Source organism: Nomascus leucogenys, chromosome 18 (assembly GCF_006542625.1).
Source record: "Nomascus leucogenys isolate Asia chromosome 18, Asia_NLE_v1, whole genome shotgun sequence".
Lineage (NCBI taxonomy): Eukaryota > Metazoa > Chordata > Mammalia > Primates > Hylobatidae > Nomascus > Nomascus leucogenys.
In genome coordinates, this window is record NC_044398.1 from 49,258,193 (window position 1) to 49,278,192 (window position 20,000).

The following is a 20,000-nucleotide window of genomic DNA, read 5'->3' on the forward strand; positions in this document are numbered from 1 at the left end:
AAAGGGTATTCAATTAGAAAAAGAGGAAGTCAAATTGTCCCTGTTTGCAGATGACATGATTGTATATCTAGAAAACCCCATTGTCTCAGCCCAAAATCTCCTTAAGCTGATAGGCAACTTCAGCAAAGTCTCAGGATACAAAATCAATGTACAAAAATCACAAGCATTCTTATACACTAATAGCAGACAAACAGAGAGCCAAATCATGAGTGAACTCCCATTCATATTTGCTTCAAAGAGAATAAAATACCTAGGAATCCAACTTACAAGGGACATGAAGGACCTCTTCAAGGAGAACTACAAACCACTGCTCAATGAAATAAAAGAGGATACAAACAAATGGAAGAACATTCCATGCTCATGGGTTGGAAGAATCAATACCATGAAAATGGCCAAACTGCCCAAGGTAATTTATAGATTCAATACCATCCCCATCAAGCTACCAATGACTTTCTTCACAGAATTGGAAAAAACTACTTTAAAGTTCATAGGGAACCAAAAAAGAGCCCGCATTGCCAAGTCAATCCTAAGCCAAAAGAACAAAGTCAGAGGCATCACGCTACCTGACTTCAAACTATACTACAAGGCTACAGTAACCACAACAGCATGGTACTGGTGCCACAACAGAGACATAGATCAATGGAACAGAACAGAGCACTCAGAAATAATGCCATATATCTACAACCATCTGATATTTGACAAACCTGACAAAAACAAGCAACGGGATAAGGATTCCCTATTTAATAAATGGTGCTGGGAAAACTGGCTAACCATATGTAGAAAGCTGAAACTGGATCCCTTCCTTACACCTTATACAAAAATTAATTCAAGATGGATTAAAGACTTAAATGTTAGACCTAAAACCATAAAAACCCTAGAAGAAAACCTAGGCAATACCATTCAGGACATAGGCATGGGCAAGGACTTCATGTCTAAAACACCAAAAGCAATGGCAACAGAAGCCAAAATTGACAAATGGGATCTAATTAAACTAAAGAGCTTCTGCACAGCAAAAGAAACCACCATCAGAGTGAACAGGAAACCTACAGAATGGGAGAAAATTTTTGCAATGTACTCATCTGACACAGGGCTAATATCCAGAATCTACAATGAACTCAAACAAATTTATAAGAAAAAAACAACCCCATCAAAAATTGGGCGAAGGATAGGAACAGACACTTCTCAAAAGAGGACATTTATGCAGCCAAAAAACACATGAAAAAATGCTCATCATCACTGGCCATCAGAGAAATGCAAATCAAAACCACAATGAGATACCATCTCACACCAGTTAGAATGGCCATCATTAAAAAGTCAGGAAACAACAGGTGCTGGAGAGGATGTGGAGAAATAGGAAAAGTTTTACACTGTTGGTGGGACTGTAAACTAGTTCAACCATTGTGGAAGTCAGTGTGGTGATTTCTCAGGGATTTGGAACTAGAAATACCATTTGACCCAGCCATCCCATTACTAGGTATACACCCAAAAGATTATAAAACATGCTGCTCTAAAGACACATGCACACGTATGTTTATTGCGGCACTATTCACAACAGCAAAGACTTGGAACCAACCCAAATGTCCAACAATGATAGACTGGATTAAGAAAATGTGGCACATATACACCATGGAATACTATGCAGCCATGAAAAAGGATGAGTTATTTGAGCTTAGAAGTTTGAGACCAGCCTGGGCAACATAGTGAGACCCTGTCTCTATTTTATTATTATTTAATTATTTAAAAAAAAAGACAGGGGTAAAGGGAAAAAAAAGGGGCAAAAAAAAGGACCATAAAGAGTAATGGAGCCAAGATGGCAGAATAGGAAGAGCTCCGGTCTACAGCTCCCAGCGTGAGTGATGCAGAAGATGGGTGATTTCTGCATTTCCATCTGAGGTACCAGGTTCATCTCACTAGGGGTTGCCAAACAGTGGGTGCAGGACAGTCAGTTTAGCGCACCATGCGCGAGCCGAGGAGAAGCAGGGTGAGGCACTGTCTCACTTGGGAAGTGCAAGGGGTCAGGGAGTTCCCTTTCCTAGTCAAGGAAAGGGGTGACAGATGGCACCTGGAAAATCGGGTCACTCTCACCCTAATACTGGGCTTTTCCAATGGGCTTGGAATACAGCACACCAGGAGATTGTGTCTCACACGTGACTCAGAGGGTCCTACGCCCTCGGAGTCTTGCTGACTGCTAGCACAGCAGTCTGAGATCAAACTGCAAGGTGGCAGCGAGGCTGGGGGAGGGGTGCCCGCCATTGCCCAGGCTTGCTTAGGTAAACAAAGCAGCCAGAAAGCTTGAACTGGGTGGAGCCCACCACAGCTCAAGGAGGCCTGCCTGCCTCTGTAGGCTCCGCCTCTGGGGGCAGGGCACAGACAGACAAAAAGTCAGCAGTAACCTCTGCAGACTTAAATGTCCCTGTCAGACAGCTTTGAAGACAGTAGCCGTTCTCCCAGCACACAGCTGGAGATCTGAGAACGGGCAGACTGCCTCCTAAACTGGGTCCCTGACCCGCGAGCAGCCTAACTGGGAGACACCCCCCAGTACGGACAGACTGACACCTCATTCGGCCGGGTACTCCTCTGAGACAAAACTTCCAGAGGAACGATCAGACAGCTGAATTTGCGGTTCACGAAAATCTGCTGTTCTGCAGCAACCACTGCTGACACCCAGGCAAACAGGGTCTGGAGTGGACCTCTAGCAAACTCCAACAGAGCTGCAGATCTGTTTTTTGATCTTTTCAAAAAAACCAGCTCCTGGATTCATTAATTTTTTGAAGGGTTTTTTGTGTCTCTATTTCCTTCAGTTCTGCTCTGATTTTAGTTATTTCTTGCCTTCTGCTAGCTTTTGAATGTGTTTGCTCTTGCTTTTCTAGTTCTTTTAATGGTGATGTTAGAGTGTCAATTTTGGATCTTTCCTGCTTTCTCTTGTGGGCATTTATAATGTTCTGCCATTATTATCTAACTCAAGCCATCAGGGACTGCACTAAACACTCTAATGACCAAGCAGTAACATTTGTGCTGGGTAATTTGTCGCATTTTACTTTGGAAGTTGTAGTCCATTGGAGGCATGTTCTCACTTATAGGTGGGAATTGAACAATGAGAACACATGGACACAGGAAGGGGAACATCACACTCCGGGGCCTGTTGTAGGGTGGGGGGAGTGGGGAGGGATAGCATTAGGAGATATACCTAATGTTAAATGACAAGTTAATGGGTGCAGCACACCAACATGGCACACGTATACATATGTAACAAACCTGCACATTGTGCACATGTACCCTAAAACTTAAAGTAAAATAAAATAAAATAAAATAAAATAAAATAAAATAAAATGAAAGTGATTTTAGTGGAACTAAGAACTCCTCCCATTTCAAAGTAAAGACTTCTCCGAGTATCCCCTAAATTCTTCCTCCCTTTCTTCCTTCTCTCTCTCAAGTATTTTAACCTGTTCCCCTGGGTTGGAACTCTCCATGAAAAATATATTTTGCTGATTTTCCACCCTCTTCTTGTGATCTTATTTGGCCATATAACCCCCAAGCAGAGCAGGAAATGTGGCATTCAAAGGTAACAGAGTAAACTTCTCCTCTGTACCCAGGGGCTTAAGCAACACAGTTTCCAGAAGTTTATGTAGAAAATCTTTTTACTAATGGGTCAAAGATTCCCAGATGCTCACAACATACCATTTTTTCCCTTGATATTATTATTTCATGAGACTGTTTTAAACATAAAGAAATTTTAATTCATACACCATTTTTTCTCCTTTCCCTTGCACAGTCTGCCTGTATTGGTTTGGTTGGTTTTGAAGGAGAACACACACTTAACCAGCCATTTGGTTTCCCACAGCCAATATGCACATGTCCAGGGTGTTCCCCTGTGATTTTCAAGGCCTGGTTTTCTTCTGATAAGGTCAGAAGCACACACAGCTTATCCACATCTGCTGTGTTCCCTGAGGTCAATCAAAATATTTTTCCTTCTGGGACTAATGAGAATCTCCCAGAGAGAAACAATTATTGCTCGTGAAAAATCTATTGATTTGCATTGCATGGTTCACCTATTATTTAGGGTTCAGGGACACTTTTTGAAACTGGGAGAGCAATTCAGGGGATTCAGAATGAGAAGATACTAGTGAATACATTCATGCTATACATTTCTGAGTATTTGCTGCTACTGCTATTAGAAGTGCAGAATGCTGAATTCAATTGCCATAAATTGTCAAGAATGTAAGTCATCCAGCATTACTGATTTCATTGGTTGAATATAAATCCACGACAACAGTGTTGGGCACAATCATAGATTAAAAAACAATGAAGAGAATTGTGAGTGTTCCCATTTGTGTGATTTCCCACTTCTCTTTTTTCTTTGCTTTAAATGTGAGGCCCATTTTCTATGGCTCCTGATGCTGATTTGGATGGAAACAAGGAGCAGATGATTCCATGTTGCAGAAGGCAAGAGCACTGGGTTTCCAGTTATTTCCAGGGGTTTACTACTCATGTGGTCCATGTTGAAATTTGCAAAAGAAATGTGGGACCATGACAATATACTATGTGTTGTCATCTGGATCCAGGGATCAACCAAATAGTTAAAAGCCTTCTATAAACTAACTACCCTTTGAAAAAAAAAAACAAGTAATGGGACTGAATGTACATTTTTCAAAATAAGACACAAAAATGGAAAACAGACATATATTTTTTTAAAGCTCAACATCATTAATCATTAAGGAAATGCAAATTAAAACCACAATGAGATGTCATCTCACATCGGTCAGAATGTCTATTATCAAAAATACCAAAGATAAATGTTGGTCAGCATATGGAGAAAAGGTAACTCTTGTACACTGTTAGCGCGAATGTAAACTAGTACATCCACTATTAAAAACACTATGGAGGTTCCTCAAAATACTAAAAATAGAATCACCATATGATCTGGCAATTGCATTTCTGGGTATTTACCAAAAGTTTAAAACCTGTTTGTCAAAGAAATGTCTGCACTCCCTTGTTCACTGCAGGCAGCAGTATTCATGATAGCCAAGTAATGGAATCAACCTGTTTATCAATGGATGAATGGATAAAGAAAATGTAGTATATAGAGAGAGTAGAATACTATGTAGCCTTTAAAAATGAAATTCTGTCACTTGCAATGACATGGATAGAATTGTAGAACACTATGCTAAGTGAAATAAGCCAAGCACAGAAAGACGAATACCACATGGTTTCACTTATATGTGGAAGATAAAACAACTGAACTCATAGAAGCAGAGAGCAGAATGGTGGCTGCAGAGGCTTCAGGCAGAGGTAATAAGGAGATGATGTCAAAAATTACAAAATCTCAGTTATTCACGGGGAATAAAGGTTTTTTTGATATCTACTGCACAGCATGGTGAATATAATAGCATATTGTCCATTTCAAAATTGCTATGAGAGTAAATTTCAAATGTTCTCACTATAAAAAGTGATATTTGAGCTGACAGATGTGTTAATTAGCTTTAAGTATTCTACATTATACTCGTAAATCCTAACATTGCTTCATACCCCATAATAAATACAGCTGTAAATTTCAATGTATAATAAAATAAATAATAAATAAAATTTAAAAATTTAAACAGTATTGTAATGGTATATAAACAGACACATAAAATAAAAATAATAATAATAAAACAGACACATAGGTCAAACAAATAGGTTAGAGAGCCCAGTAACAATCCTAGGCATATATGGTCAATTAGTCTTTGACAAGGGTGCCAACAATACACAATGAAGAAAACATAATTCCTTAAATAAATGAGGTTGAGAAAATTGGATATCCACATGCAAAAAATAAAATTGGACACTTATTTGACACACACACAAAAATCAACTCAATGAATTAAAATTTTAAGCATAATACCATAAAACGCCCAGAAGGAAACATAGGGGAAAAGCTCCTGGACATAATTCTTGATTTTCTGGGTATGACACCAAAATCACAGGCAACAAAAGCAAAAATAAACAAGTAGAACCCCTGCAGAGTAGTGAAGAGCTAAAAAAAAACAAACTTGTGCAAAGCAAAGAAAAAAGTCAACGAAATGAAAAGGCAACCTATGGATTGGGAGAAACCATAAAAACCATAAATTTGATAAGGAATTAATATAAAAACAAAATATAATGAACTCAAGCAATTCAACACCAAAACCCAAATAACCCAATTAAAAATGGGCAAATGACCAAAATAGACTTTTTCATAAAAGTAGACATACAAATGGCCAGTAAGTATATGAAAAAGTCATCAACACACACACACACACACACACACACACACACACACACACACACACCCAGTGCTGTCCTCTAAAACCTGCTGTACAAATTTCATTCCAAGTAGGTGGGAAGATGCAATAGAGGACTCCAAAGCCTTATGGAATGTAGCCACTACATAAAAGGAGTCTAGGTAACCAGATGACTCTATGGATAAGAAACTTATCCACTGACCCTCATTAAACTATTAGATGAGAGAGACACAAACTTCAGTTATATTAAGGCATTGAGATTTTGACACTGCTTTTGAAGCACTGAGAATACCCTTACCTAAATCAATAAATTTAAAATTAGTGGCATTGGTTTAGCATTTGATTGTTAAAAGGCAAAGGAATAGATAGAAACAGCATGCCATTTGGTAGAACTGTTGACTGCTACAACTTGGAAGGCAGACAATGTGTATGCTAAGCCTGCAGCTCTTTGGAAAGTGGTTGGAGAGAATGAGAATGTGATTTATATTTTAAGAAGATCACTCTGGCTGCTATGTGATCAAGATTAGAAATGGGGGAATCAAACAACTATTGTAATAGTCCAGGGCAACAAAAAAGATAATGGAATAAACTAAGGTGATAAATGTGAAAGTGGTGGAGGTGGTGAAAAGTGGTGGATTTTTTTATATATTCTGATAAAAGGAAGAAAAGAATGTTCTAGTGCATTGAACAAGGATTGTGAGAGAAAGTTAGCAGTCAAGAAAAACTCTTAAGGTTTTCAGACTGAATAACTGATATGGTTTGGTTACTGGTCCCCTCCACATCTCATGTTGAAATGTAATCCTCAGTGTTGAAAGTGGGGCCCAGTGGGAGGTGTTTGGATTATACAGGAGGATCCCTTATGAATAGTTTAGCACCATCCCCTTGGGGAGAAGTGAGTTCTCACTCAGTTCAGGCGAAATCTGGTTCTTCAAGTGTGTAGCAGCTCTTCCATTACTCTCTCATTCCCACACTCACCGTGTGACATATCTGCTCCCACTTCACCTTCCTGCACGAGTAGAAGCTCTCTGAGGCCCTCGCCAGAAGCAGATGCCGGCACCATGTTTCTTGTACTGCCTACAGAACCATGAGACAAAATAAGACCTCTTTTCCTTATAAATAACCCAGCCTCAAGTATTTCCTTATGTCAACACACAGGGACTAAAGCAGTATCTGACAGAGTTATTAATAGTATTTATCGAGGTAAGGCAACTAAGGGAGAAGCAGGTTGTAGAAGAGGGAAAATAAAGACATTAAAACTTACTAAAGTGTTAAAAACAAAGTATTTGTGCAATGATAGATAATTGTATCAATAAAACAGAATAGAAATCCAAAATAGAAATACATAAAAATGAAAATATATTAAAAAGTGGCATTTATATTCATTATAGAAAATATGTTTTAATAAATGAAGCTCACATAATCAGGTTATATACCCTATCATATATCAAATACAAAAATAAAATCCAACTGCAATAAAGACCCAAATGTGAAATAAAATAAAATTTCAGAATGTATAGGATAATTTTTATAAAACATTTGGAAGGACAAGACTCTTAAATAAAAAAGGAATTCCTGAATTTACAAAAGAAATATAATAACACAATATTTTGTGTAACAAACAAAATGTAGTAAGAGTCTAGGAAAGACACTTGCAATCTATATGGCAGGAAAAAGTTAACAAAATCAATATTCCTGATCTGTAGGGGATGCTGAAAACTTGATGAGAAAATAAAACAGAAGAACAACATGTTGTATGACACATTCAGAAGAGAGATTGAGAATTGTCATCAACCATTTGAAAATATGCCAATTTCTGTTAATGCAGTGAATTACACTAATTTTCAAGTGTTAAGCCAACCTTGCAATCCTCAGGCATAAAAACATTTTATTATTAATAATATCTATTTTTTAAACTTATTATCATAGAAATAATTATTGCTGACCCTGTAACAGTTTGCAAGGCAAAGCATATGCCATTTATTTAACACAGTAGTTCTCAACTGGAGGTGTTTTTCCCCCAGGGGACATTTGGCAGTGCTCAGTTACATTTTTCTTTCTTACAACTGAGGGTCGCTACTAGCATCTAATGGATGGAGAACAGGCATGCTGTTAAACATCCTGCAATACATAGGTAAGCCTCTTACAAGAGGAATAATCTGGGCCAAAATGTCAACAGTGCAGAGGTTGAGAAACACTGATTAAACAGCTCAGTTTAACCAAGACTTATCAATTCTATATCCTAAAAAAAATTCTCAATTCTGAACCACTCCCACCCCCATAGTACATCTTCACTATCACTGCAGTTATTCTTAACTACAAATTTGCCTCTTCAGTCTATTATGTAAATTGCTGCCCAAGTAAGAGAAGGCTTGGATTGAGTTAGGTGGGATGGGGTTGGTTTCATTAAAACACAAATCTCCATCGTGTGTTTAAAAATACCAAATGCATCATCCACAAATACATTTTTAAGTTTTAAACCATTGAAAAATATTATTTCCAGGAGGTTAGCTAACATTTATTGAGAGATTACAATATGTGGCCACTGTTTTAAAAGCTCTATATATAACTCTTGTAATCCTTAAAACAGCTCTATGAGGTAGGTACTCATATTATCTCCGTAATACAGATAAAGAAACGGACATAGAGCAAAAGTCAGAGGGTAGGTTATGCTGCCAACACGATGGAGACAAACACACATAATGATATTAAGCTAAAATAACAGCTATAGTTTCTGAGTCTTGTATTTTTTTGAAATATGTTACTTAATTTATTATCTGTGCTGAGTTATAGTTTAGAATTTTTTAGCAACATGGGCATCTAGTATATAATTAATGTTTCCTTTTCTCCATACACAAAGAAGAGTATGTATTTGACAAGAATATAGAATAAAATAGAAGCTGATGGGAAAAAAAACAAATCTATTTATACAATAATTCTTCATTAAATCTCATATTTCCTTTGTCTGAATTTACCTATTTGAGAAAAAAATCCAGACTGGGTAGCTAAAACTAGCCAAAGCAAGTAGATGGGACTCCATGGGTCCAATGTTAGAAAAAGGACACTGCCTTTTATCTAAAGCTGTAAGTGAAACTGAGATCATGAGAGCGAGAGTTAGCCAAGAGTCAAAAAGAATCTCAGAATACAGGATGAAGTATACACAGAAGACAGTACATTCGCAAACTGAATTCCATAGAGAAAGGTGAGAGATAAAACACACATAAACTGAGTGAACATTTGAATTTGTGAGATCTGAGATTGGTAAGCTCTGTAAGTACAACGGTGCTTGTGATGGGTAATTTTATGTGTCAAGTTGATAGGGCTAAAAGATGCCCAGATAGCTAGTAAAACATTATTTCTCAGTGTGTCTGTAAGAGTGTTTCTAGAAATTATAAGCATCTGAATCAATAGAAGGGCTAAAGAAGATCCACCCTTACCAATGTGGACAGGTGTCATCCAAATCACTTACGGCCTAAATAGAACAAAAAGGCTGAGCAACAATAAGTTCACCCTTTCTTCTTGGCTGGGATATCCATCTTCTCCTGCCGTTGGAATTGGAGCTCCTGGTTGTTGGGCCTTCAGATTCCAGGACTTAAACCAATGGCCTCCCAGATCTTAAGCTTTTGACCTTGGAGTGGGAGTTACACCATCAGCACCTCTGGTTCTCAGGCCTTCAGATTCAGACTGAATTACACTATTACCTTTCCCAGATGGCATATCATGGGACTTCTCAGCATCCATAATCATGTGAGCCAATTCTCATAATAAATATCCTCATGTGTATCTATATATTGATAGAGATATAGACAGATAGACAGACAGATTCTATTGGTTCTCTTTCTGGGGGAAAGCCTAATACAGTGGTGGCAGTAGACAGATAATGAAAACCTGTAAGGCTTTGGAAATTGTCCTCAATCTCTGGGACATGAATTGGGAATCCTAATAAAAAAATCTTTGAAAACAGAAGTTTTCTTTGTGGTATAAAGATGAGACAGCAGTATCTTCAAGAGATGGTAATGGAAGCATAAGGTAAGGAAGTATTTCATTCATGAAAGCATCTATATCACATGGGTAATATGATTGTAAGAAGATCAGAAATAAAATCCTTCAAAGTAAAGTGACCATATAATTTATCATCTAAATCTTGATAATCTTGAAAACAACAGGGTTGCTATTAGTAATTACACTGAAACAATCAGACTAAACCAGCTTTGTCCTGGAAAACTAAAACACATTATTTCTTAATAATAAGAATAGTCCAGAGCAGGTTGGAGATGGGATTATATTCAGTAATTTATCAAAACTTCCAATGTCAAGCTTAAATTCAGCTCAAATGTTTCTGTGCTTAATGGTATTATTTTGGCTATTAAGACACTAAAACTCTGCATACCATATTTACAGTCGTGAAGGAACACAGTATCCTCCTTAAGTTGCACTGCTGAAAGTAGTAACAATGACTGTAGACCTCTCCGGCTATATTATATGGTGATAAAATTCTCCCTTTAGTCTGTAACATCTGAGACAACCACTTAACAGTATCTAAACCTTAATCAGACACTGCTAAACTAACAGGATGGATTGGCTCAGTCAGCCATGGCTGGACAGTGGAAAAGTTCTTAAATATAAATACGAAATCAACAGTGTCTAGCAGTGTCTCTCCATACTTTTCACTAAAATATGTAGGAAGATATATGTAGGAAAATATGTAGGAAGATAAAATATGTAGGAACATTCACAAAAATACCAAAATTATAAATGGCAATCAAGTACCAGAATTATAGAGGAATTACTCACACACAAAAAAAAATCCAATGTGAGGGTGACCATAAAACAGAAAAAAAATGTGATAAAGGAAAAAGGAAATTATACCTCTAAAATTATGTAATATGAGAACTCTAAAAAAATTATTTTCAAAACTGTCTGGCAACTTCAGTACAGTAGAAGATGATATTATCATGCTATAAAACAGGTGCAGGAAATTATATGAGAATACCAATTTGAGATAAAATCACGAATGTAAATAAAGATCACCAAAATAAAACAATGCAAGAAAACCTAAAGTGCAATAACAGAATTAAAAGACTCATTGAGGCTGGGCACAGTGGCTCATGCCTATAATCCCAGCACTTTGGGAAGCCAAGACGGGTGGATCATTTGAGGCCAGGAGATCGAGACCAGCCTAGTCAACATGGCAAAACCCCATCTCTACTAAAAATACAAAAATTAGCCGAGTGTGGTGGTGCATGTCTGTAGTCCCAGCTATTTGGGAGGCTGAGACAGGAAAATTGCTTGAACCCGGGAAGCAGAGGTTGCAGTGAGCCAAGATCATGCCACTGAATTCCAGCCTGGGCAACAGGGCAAGACCCTGTCTCAAAAAAACAAACAAACAAACAAAAAAAAAAGAGATACATTGAAGGGCTGGGAGCAGTGGCTCATGCCTGTAATACCAGCACTTTTGGAGATTGAGGTGGGAGGATCACTTGAGGCCAAGAGTTTGAGACCAGGCTGGGCAACATAGCAAGACCTTGTCTCAACAAAAAAAATTTTTTTTTTAAATAGCCTGGCATGGTGGTGCGAGCCTGTAGTCCTAGCTGCTCAGGAGGCTGAAGCAGGAAGAAGATTGCTTGAGCTCAGGATCAATTTCAAGGTTATTTATTTTGTTCATTTATCTGTCTATTTTTGCATCAATACCATGCTGCTTTAATTATTCAAGTATAAGATCGTCTAAGATCTGGTAGGGCTAATTACTCCTCATTATGCTTGCCTTTAACATATACGCCTGTATGTGTGCATATGTGTGTTACTGTATATGTTTTATTCTTCTAAATAAATTTTATACTAGTTTGATCAAATATTGACCCCAGTGTGCTCCCTACCATTATTATATTTTCAATGCTATTTCCTTTTTCATCATAATTTTAATACATTATTGTTATTATACAGGCTAGCTATTGATTTTTGTATATTTATCTCATCCTACCATTTTGTTGAATTGTTTTTATCAATTCAAGTAGCTTTATAATGGAATCTCTTTGGTTTTATAGATGTACAAGTCATTTTCTCTTATATTGCTCACAAGTTTTACTATGTTTTTCATGTTATTTGATGCTTTAGGATTTATTAACATTACATTTTTATTTTGAAATATACTTTTTATCAAAATAAGATTACTGTCTTTACTAAAAGGCTTTGGCCTTGAAAAATAAAATAAAATAAAATAAAACCAAGCAGAAATTCTAGAACAAAAAAAAACAATTGAAGGAAATATTAAATACATTCAAAAGAAAAAAATCTCAGAACTTGAAGAAAGGTCTTTTGAAATAATCCAGTCAGATAAAAATAAAGATAAAAGAATAGAACAGAATGAACAAAGCTTTGAGATGCCTGGGACTACATAAAGCTATAGAACTTATGCATTGTTGGTATTCCTGAGGAAGGAAGAGCAATCAAAAAATTTAGAAAACAAATTAAGGAAACAATTGCTGAGAACTTCCTATCCCAAGGCAAATACATTGCAAAAAGGAGTCACCACAGCATATATATTCAGAATGTCTAAAGTCAGTGAAAGAAAGAATTTTAAAGTTAGAAAGAGAAAATCAGCTGGTGACCTACAAAGGAAACCACATCTGACTAACAGAAGACTTATGGGCCAGAAGAGAATAAGATGGCATTTTCAAAGTGCTGAGAGAAAAAAAAAATAAATCTGTCAGACCAGAATGTTATATGCTGCCAGAAGAAGCTTCATAAATCAAGAAAAAATAAAGTCTTTCCCAGATAAGCAAATACTTAGAAAATTTTTGGTGACTGGACTGGTCTTGCCGAAAATGCTGAGAGTCCTTAGACATGGGAATGAAAGGTCGATAATCACCATTATGAAAACATATAGAAATATAAAACTTAGTTTTTATAAAATAATCACACAAAGGAGGAAAATAAAGGAATCAAATGGAATCACAACAGAATTTCATCAAAACACAAAGACAAAAAGAGAAGAAAATTAAAAAATTTAAAACAACTTGAAAATAATTAAAAATATGACAAGAACAAAGCTTCATATATCAATATTAACTTTTAATATAATAGGTTAAATGCTCCACTTCAAAGATAGAGATTGGCAGAATGCATTAAAAATGTGATCAAATTACATTCTTCCTATAAGAAATTCACCTTACCTATAAAGACACATATAGACTAAAAGTAAAGGGGTAAAAAATATATTCCATGCAAATGGAAACCAAAAGGGAACACAAGTAGCTATGGTTAAATCAGATAACACAGACTTTAGATCAAAAACAGTAGTAAAAGACAAAGAAAGACATTATATAATGATAAAGAGATCAATTCAGCAAAGGATATAACAATCCTAAATACATGGGCACCCAACATCAAAACACCCAGCAATACATTAATAGAGGAGTAGGTCAACATCACAGTCATAGCACTAGACAGATCATTTAACAAAGAAACACTGAACTTAACCCGGCTTTTAGACCAAATGGACTTAATAGACATTTACAGAACACTCTACCAAGCAATTACAGAATATACATTGGTTTCATAAGCAGATAGAACATTCTCCAAGGTAGACCATGTTAAAGCAAAGCCATAAAACAAGTTTTAACAAATTTTCAAAAATCGAAATCATATCAAGTGTCTTCTCAGACTACAGTGGAATAAAGCTAGAAATCAATACCAAGAGAAACTTCAGAAATGATACAAATACATGGAAATTTAAACAGTATGCTTCTCAATGATCACTGGGTCAATGAAAAAAATAAGATAGAAATTAAAAAATTTTATTAAATCAATGAAAATGAAAACACAACATACCAAAACCTGTGAGATACAGCAAAAGCAGTGCTAAGAGGGGTTTATAGCATTAAAGCCTACAACAAAAAAGTAGAAAGACCACGAATTAACAACTTAACATCACACTTCAAAAGCTGGAGATAAAAGAATAAACCAAACCCAAAGTTAACAGGAAAAAACAAATATCAAAGAAGAACCAAATGAAATAGAAAACAAAATAAAATACAAATAATCAATGAAACAAAAAGTTAGTTCTTTGAAAGGGTAAAGAAAATTGACAAAAAACTAAGTAGACTAATCAAGAAAAGAAGAGACAAGATCTCAATAAATGCAATCAGAAATGAAAAAAGAGATATTACAATTGATTCCACAGAAATACAAGATATCATCAGTGACTATTATGAACAATTCTACACTCACAAACTAGAAAATCTAGAGGAAATAAATAAATTTCTGGAAACATACAAACCCCCAAGATTGAACCAGAAAAAACTAAAACTCTCAAACAGACCAATAATAAGTATCAAATCAATAAATGAAATACATCACATAAACATTATTAAGGACAAAAACCACATAATCATTTCAATAGGCAGAGAAAGAGCATTCCATAAAATTCAGCATCCCTTCATGATAAAAATCCTCAACAAACTAGGCATAGAAAAAGCATACTTCAACATAATAAAGGTAATATATGACCAATCCACAGCAAACATCTTAGGAAAAGTTGAAAGCATTCCCTCTAAGAACTGAAAGAAGACAAGAATGCCCACTTTTACCACTCTTATTTAACATAATTCTAGAAGTCCTCACCAGGGCAATCAGGCAAGAGAAAACAAAAAGGCACTGAAATTAGAAATGAGGAAATCAAATTATCCGTGTTCACTGATGATAATATCTTATTCTAGAAAACCCTAAAGACTTCACCAAAAAAAAAAACCTCTTAGATTTGATAAATCAATTCGGAAAAGTTTCAGGATGGAAAATTAATATACAGAAATCAGAAGTATTTCTACACACTGATAATGACTTAGTCAAGGACCAAATCAAGAAGGCATTCCCATTTACAATAGCTATAAAAATGAAATAAAATATCTAGGAATATTTGACCAAGGAGAAAAAAGATCTCTATAAGGAGAACTGTAACATACTAATGAAAGAAATCACAGACTATGCAAACAGATGGAAAAACATCCCATGCTCATGGATTGAAGGAAACAATATTATTGAAATGACCATACTACCTAAAATAATCAGCAGATTGAACAGAACCTCTATCAAATTATCATCATTTTTCATAGAATTCGATAAAACAATCCTAAAATTCATATGGAATCAAAAAAGGAGTCCAAATAGCCAAGGCAATCTTAGGCAAAAAAGAACAAAGCCGGAGGCATCACATTACCTGACTTCAAATTATACTACAAGGCTAGAGTAAGCAAAACAACATGGTGCTGGTATAAAAATAGATACACAGATCAATGGAACAGAATAAAGAACAATATACCTGCAATCAACTGATTTTTGACCAATTCAACAAAAATTTACACTGAGGAAAAGATATCCTAATTCAATAAACAGTGTTGGGAAAATTGGATTGCTATATACAGAAGAAATAAATTGGACCCATAATTCTCACCATATACAAAAATTAACTCGAGATGGATTAAAGACCTAAACTAAGACCTGACATTATAAATGTCCTAGAAGAAACCTAGGAAAAACTCTTCTGGACATTGACTTAAGCAGAGAATTTATGAACAAGTCCTCAAAGCAAATGCAACAAAAATGAAAACAGACATATGGGACTTAATTAAACCAAAAAGCTTCTGTACAGCAAAGGAAACAATCAATGGAGTAAACAGACAACCTACAGAATGAGAAAAAATATTTGTAAATTAGGCATCCAACAAAGGGCCAATATCCAGAATCACAAAGAACTCAAACAGCTTAACAAAGAAAAAAAACACTTAAAAAGTGAGGAAGGGAAATGTTGAACAAACATTTTTCAAAAGAAGACACAGAAGCAGCCAACAAACTGTGAAAGAAGGTCAAATCTTACAAATCATCAGAGAAATGCAAATAAAAGCACAATGAGATATCATTTTACACCAGTCAGAATGGCTGTTATTAAAAAGTCAAAACACAACAGATGTTGGCAAGGATGCAGAGAAAAGGGAACACTATACACTGTTGGTGGTAATGTAAATTAATACAACCTTTATGGAGAAAATAGTACAGCAATTTCTCAATGAAGTAAAAATAGAAATAACATTTGATCTAGCCATCCCACTATTGGATATATACCCAAAGGGAAAAATCATTATACAAAAAGATAACTGCACTTGTATGTTTATCCTAGAACTATTCATAATAGCAAAGATATGGAATCAACAACCTGTGTCCATCAACAGAGGAATGGATAAAGAAAATGTAGTGTATGTGGAGGTGGTGGTGGGTGGGTGTAGGTATGCATATACACACATACTATGGAATACTATTTAGCCATAAAAAATGAAATCATGTTTTTTGCAGCAACATGGATGATATTGGAGGCCATTATACTAAGTGAAATAACTCAGAAATGGAAATCAAAAACTGCATGTTCTCACTTATAAGTGGAGCTAAACTATAGGTACAACGGACACACAGAGTGGAAAAACTGAAAGCAGCAGTGGGTGGGATAGATCAAACTCCTTGGCCCCCAAAGGACATGTGCAGGTGCTGATGGCAGAAGGTGGGTGGTTCCACCCTGTTTCCCCAGTGGTGTGTGTGAGTACCAGCTGTGGAAAGCAGGGTGAGTCAATCCACAGGTTTTGATGGAGACTAAAATGTGGGAGGGTTGAAAAATTACCTATTTGGTACAATGTTCAGTATTTAGGTGAGAGGTACACTAAATGCCCAGATTGCACCACTATGAAATATATGCATGTAAGAATATGCACGTTGACACTATGAAGAAACAGAATCAACTAATGGGCAAAATAACCAGCTAGCTTCATAACGACAGGATCAAATTCACATATAACAATATTAACCTTAAACGTAAACAGGCTAAATGCCCCAATTAAAAGACACAGTTGGATAAAGAGTCAATACCCATTGCTGTGCTGTATTCAGGAGACTCATCTCACATGCAAAGACACACATAGGCTAAAAATAAAGGGACGGAGGAAGATTTACCAAGCAAATGGAAAGCAAAGCAAAAAAAGAAAAGGAAAGAAAAAACACCAGAGGTTGCAATCCTAGTCTCTGATAAAACAGTCTTTAAACCAACAAAGATCAAAAGAAACAAAGAAGGACATTACATAATGGTAAAAAAAATCAATGCAACAAGAAGAGCTAACTATCCTAAATATATATGCACCCAATACAGGAGAACCCAGATTCATAAAGAAACTTCTTAAAGACCTACAAAGAGACTCAGACTCCCACACAATAATAGTGGGGGACTTTATCACCCTACTGTCAATACTGGATCAATGAGACAGAAAATTAACAAGGATATTCAGGACTTGAACTCACCTCTGGACCTAATAAACATCTACAGAAGCAGACCTAATAAACATCTACAGAACTCTTCACCCAAAATCAACAGAATATACATTATTCTCAGCACCATATTGCACTTATTCTAAAACTGACCACATAATCAGAAGTAAAACACTCCTCAGCAAATGCAAAAGAACGGAAATCACCACAATGCAATCAAATTAGAACTCAGGATTAAGAAACTCACTCAAAACTGCACAAATACATGGAAACTGAACAACCTGCTCCTGTACGACTACTGTGTAAATAACAAAATTAAGGCAGAAATAAATAAGTTCTTTGAAACAAATGAGAAGAAAGGCACAGCATACCAGAATCTCTGGGACAGAGCTAAAGCAGTGTTTAGAGGGAAATTTATAGCACTAAATGCCCACATGAGAAAGCAGGAAAGATCTAAAATCAATATGCTAACATCACAATTAAAAGAACTAGAGAAGCAAGAGCAAACAAATTCAAAAGCTGGCAGAAAACAAGAAATTACTAAGATCAGAGCAAAACTGAAGGAGATAGAGACAAAAAACTCCTTCAAAAAATCAATGAATCCAGGAGCTATTTTTTTGAAAAGAATAACAAAATAGATAGACTGCTAGCCAGACTAATAAAGAAGAAAAGAGAAAAGAATCAAATAGATGCAATAAAATTGATAAAGGGGATATCACCACCGATCCCACAAAAATACAAACTACCTTCAGAGAATACTATAAATACCTCTAGGCAAATAAAATAGAATATCTAGAATAAATGGATAAATTCCTGGACACATACACCCACCCAAGACTAAACCAGGAAAAAATAGAATCCCTGAATAGACCAATAAGAAGTTCTGAAATTGAGGCAGTAATTAATAGCCTACCAACCAAAAATGTTCAGGACCACACAGTTTCACAGTCGAATTCTACCAGAGGTACAAAGAGGAGCTAGCACCATTACTTCTGCAACTTTTCCAAATAATAGAAAAAGAAGAACTCCTACCTAACTCATTTCATGAGGTCAGCATCATCCTGATACCAAAACCTGGCAGAGAGACACAACAACAACAAAAAAAGAAAATTTCAGGCCAATATCCCTGATGAACATTGATGTGAAAATTCTCAATAAAATACTGGCAAACTGAATCCAGCAGCACATTAAAAAGCTTAGCCACCATGATCAAGTTAGCTTCACCCCTGGGATGCAAGGCTGGTTCAACATATGCAAATCAATAAATGTAATCCATCACGTAAACAGAACCAGTGACAAAAACCACGATTATCTCAATAGATGTAGAAAAGGTCTTCAATAAAATTCAACACCCCTTCAAGTTAAAAACACTCAATAAACTAGGTATGGATGGAATATATCTTAAAATAATAAGAGCTATTTATGACAAACCCATAGCCCATATCATACTGAATGGGCAAAAACTGAAAGCATTCCCTTTGAAAACCAGCAGAAGACAAGGATGCCCTCTCTCACCACTCCTATTCAACATAATATTGGAAGCTCTGGCCAGGGCAGTTAGGCGAGAGAAAAAAATAAAGGTATTCGAATAGGATGACAGGAAGTCAAACTGTCTCTGTTTGCAGATGACATGATTGTATATTTAGAAAATCCCATTGTCTCAGCCCAAAAATTCCTTAAGGTGATAAGCAACTTCAGCAAAGTCTCAGGATACAAAATCAATGTGCAAAAAATCACAAGCTTTCCTATACACCAAGAATGGACAAACAGAGAGCCAAATCATGAGTGAACTCCCATTCACAAATGTTACAAAGAGAATAAAATACCTAGGAATACAACTTACAAGGGATGTGAAGGACCTCTTCAAGGAGAACTGCAAACCACTGCTCAAGGAAGTAAGAGTGGACACAAACAAATGGAAAAACATTCCATGCTCACGGATAGGAAGAATCAATATTGTGAAAATGGCCATATTGTCCAAAGTAATTTATAGATTCAATGCTATTCCCATCAAGCTACCATTGACTTTCTTCAGAGCATTAGAAAAAACTACTTCAAATTGCACATGAAACAAGAAAGAGCCTGTATAGCCAAGACAATCCTAAGCAAAAAGATCAAAGTTGAAGGCATCATGCTACCTGACTTCAAACTATACTACAAGGCTACAGTAGCCAAAACAGCATGGTACCAGTGCCAAAACAGATGTATAGATCAATGGAACAGAACACAGGCCTCAGAAATAATGCCACACATGTAAACCATCTGATCTTTGACAAACCTGACAAAAACAAGCAATGGGGAAAGGATTCCCTATTTAATAAATGATGTTGGGAAAAGTGGCTAGCCATAGGCATAAAACTGAAACTGGACCCCTTCCTTATACCTTATACAAAAATTAACTTAAGATGGATTAAAGACTTACATGTTAGACCTAAAACCATA

General features: G+C 36.0%; 1 protein-coding gene across 1 annotated transcript in view; it reads right to left on the reverse strand.

Annotated features, from left to right (window-relative positions):
* LOC100596705 (coiled-coil domain-containing protein 7) overlaps positions 1-18,506 on the reverse strand; it is a 204,774-nt gene extending 186,268 nt beyond the window's left edge. The window contains exons 1-2 of the mRNA XM_030798646.1: positions 18,472-18,506; positions 7,236-7,334 (exon numbers count right to left, since the gene is read on the reverse strand). Coding sequence (XP_030654506.1) covers positions 7,236-7,320 — 85 coding nt within the window. The 5' untranslated portion in view covers positions 7,321-7,334; positions 18,472-18,506. The remainder of the gene's footprint in view (positions 1-7,235; positions 7,335-18,471) is intronic.
* Positions 18,507-20,000: the final 1,494 nt, after the last annotated feature.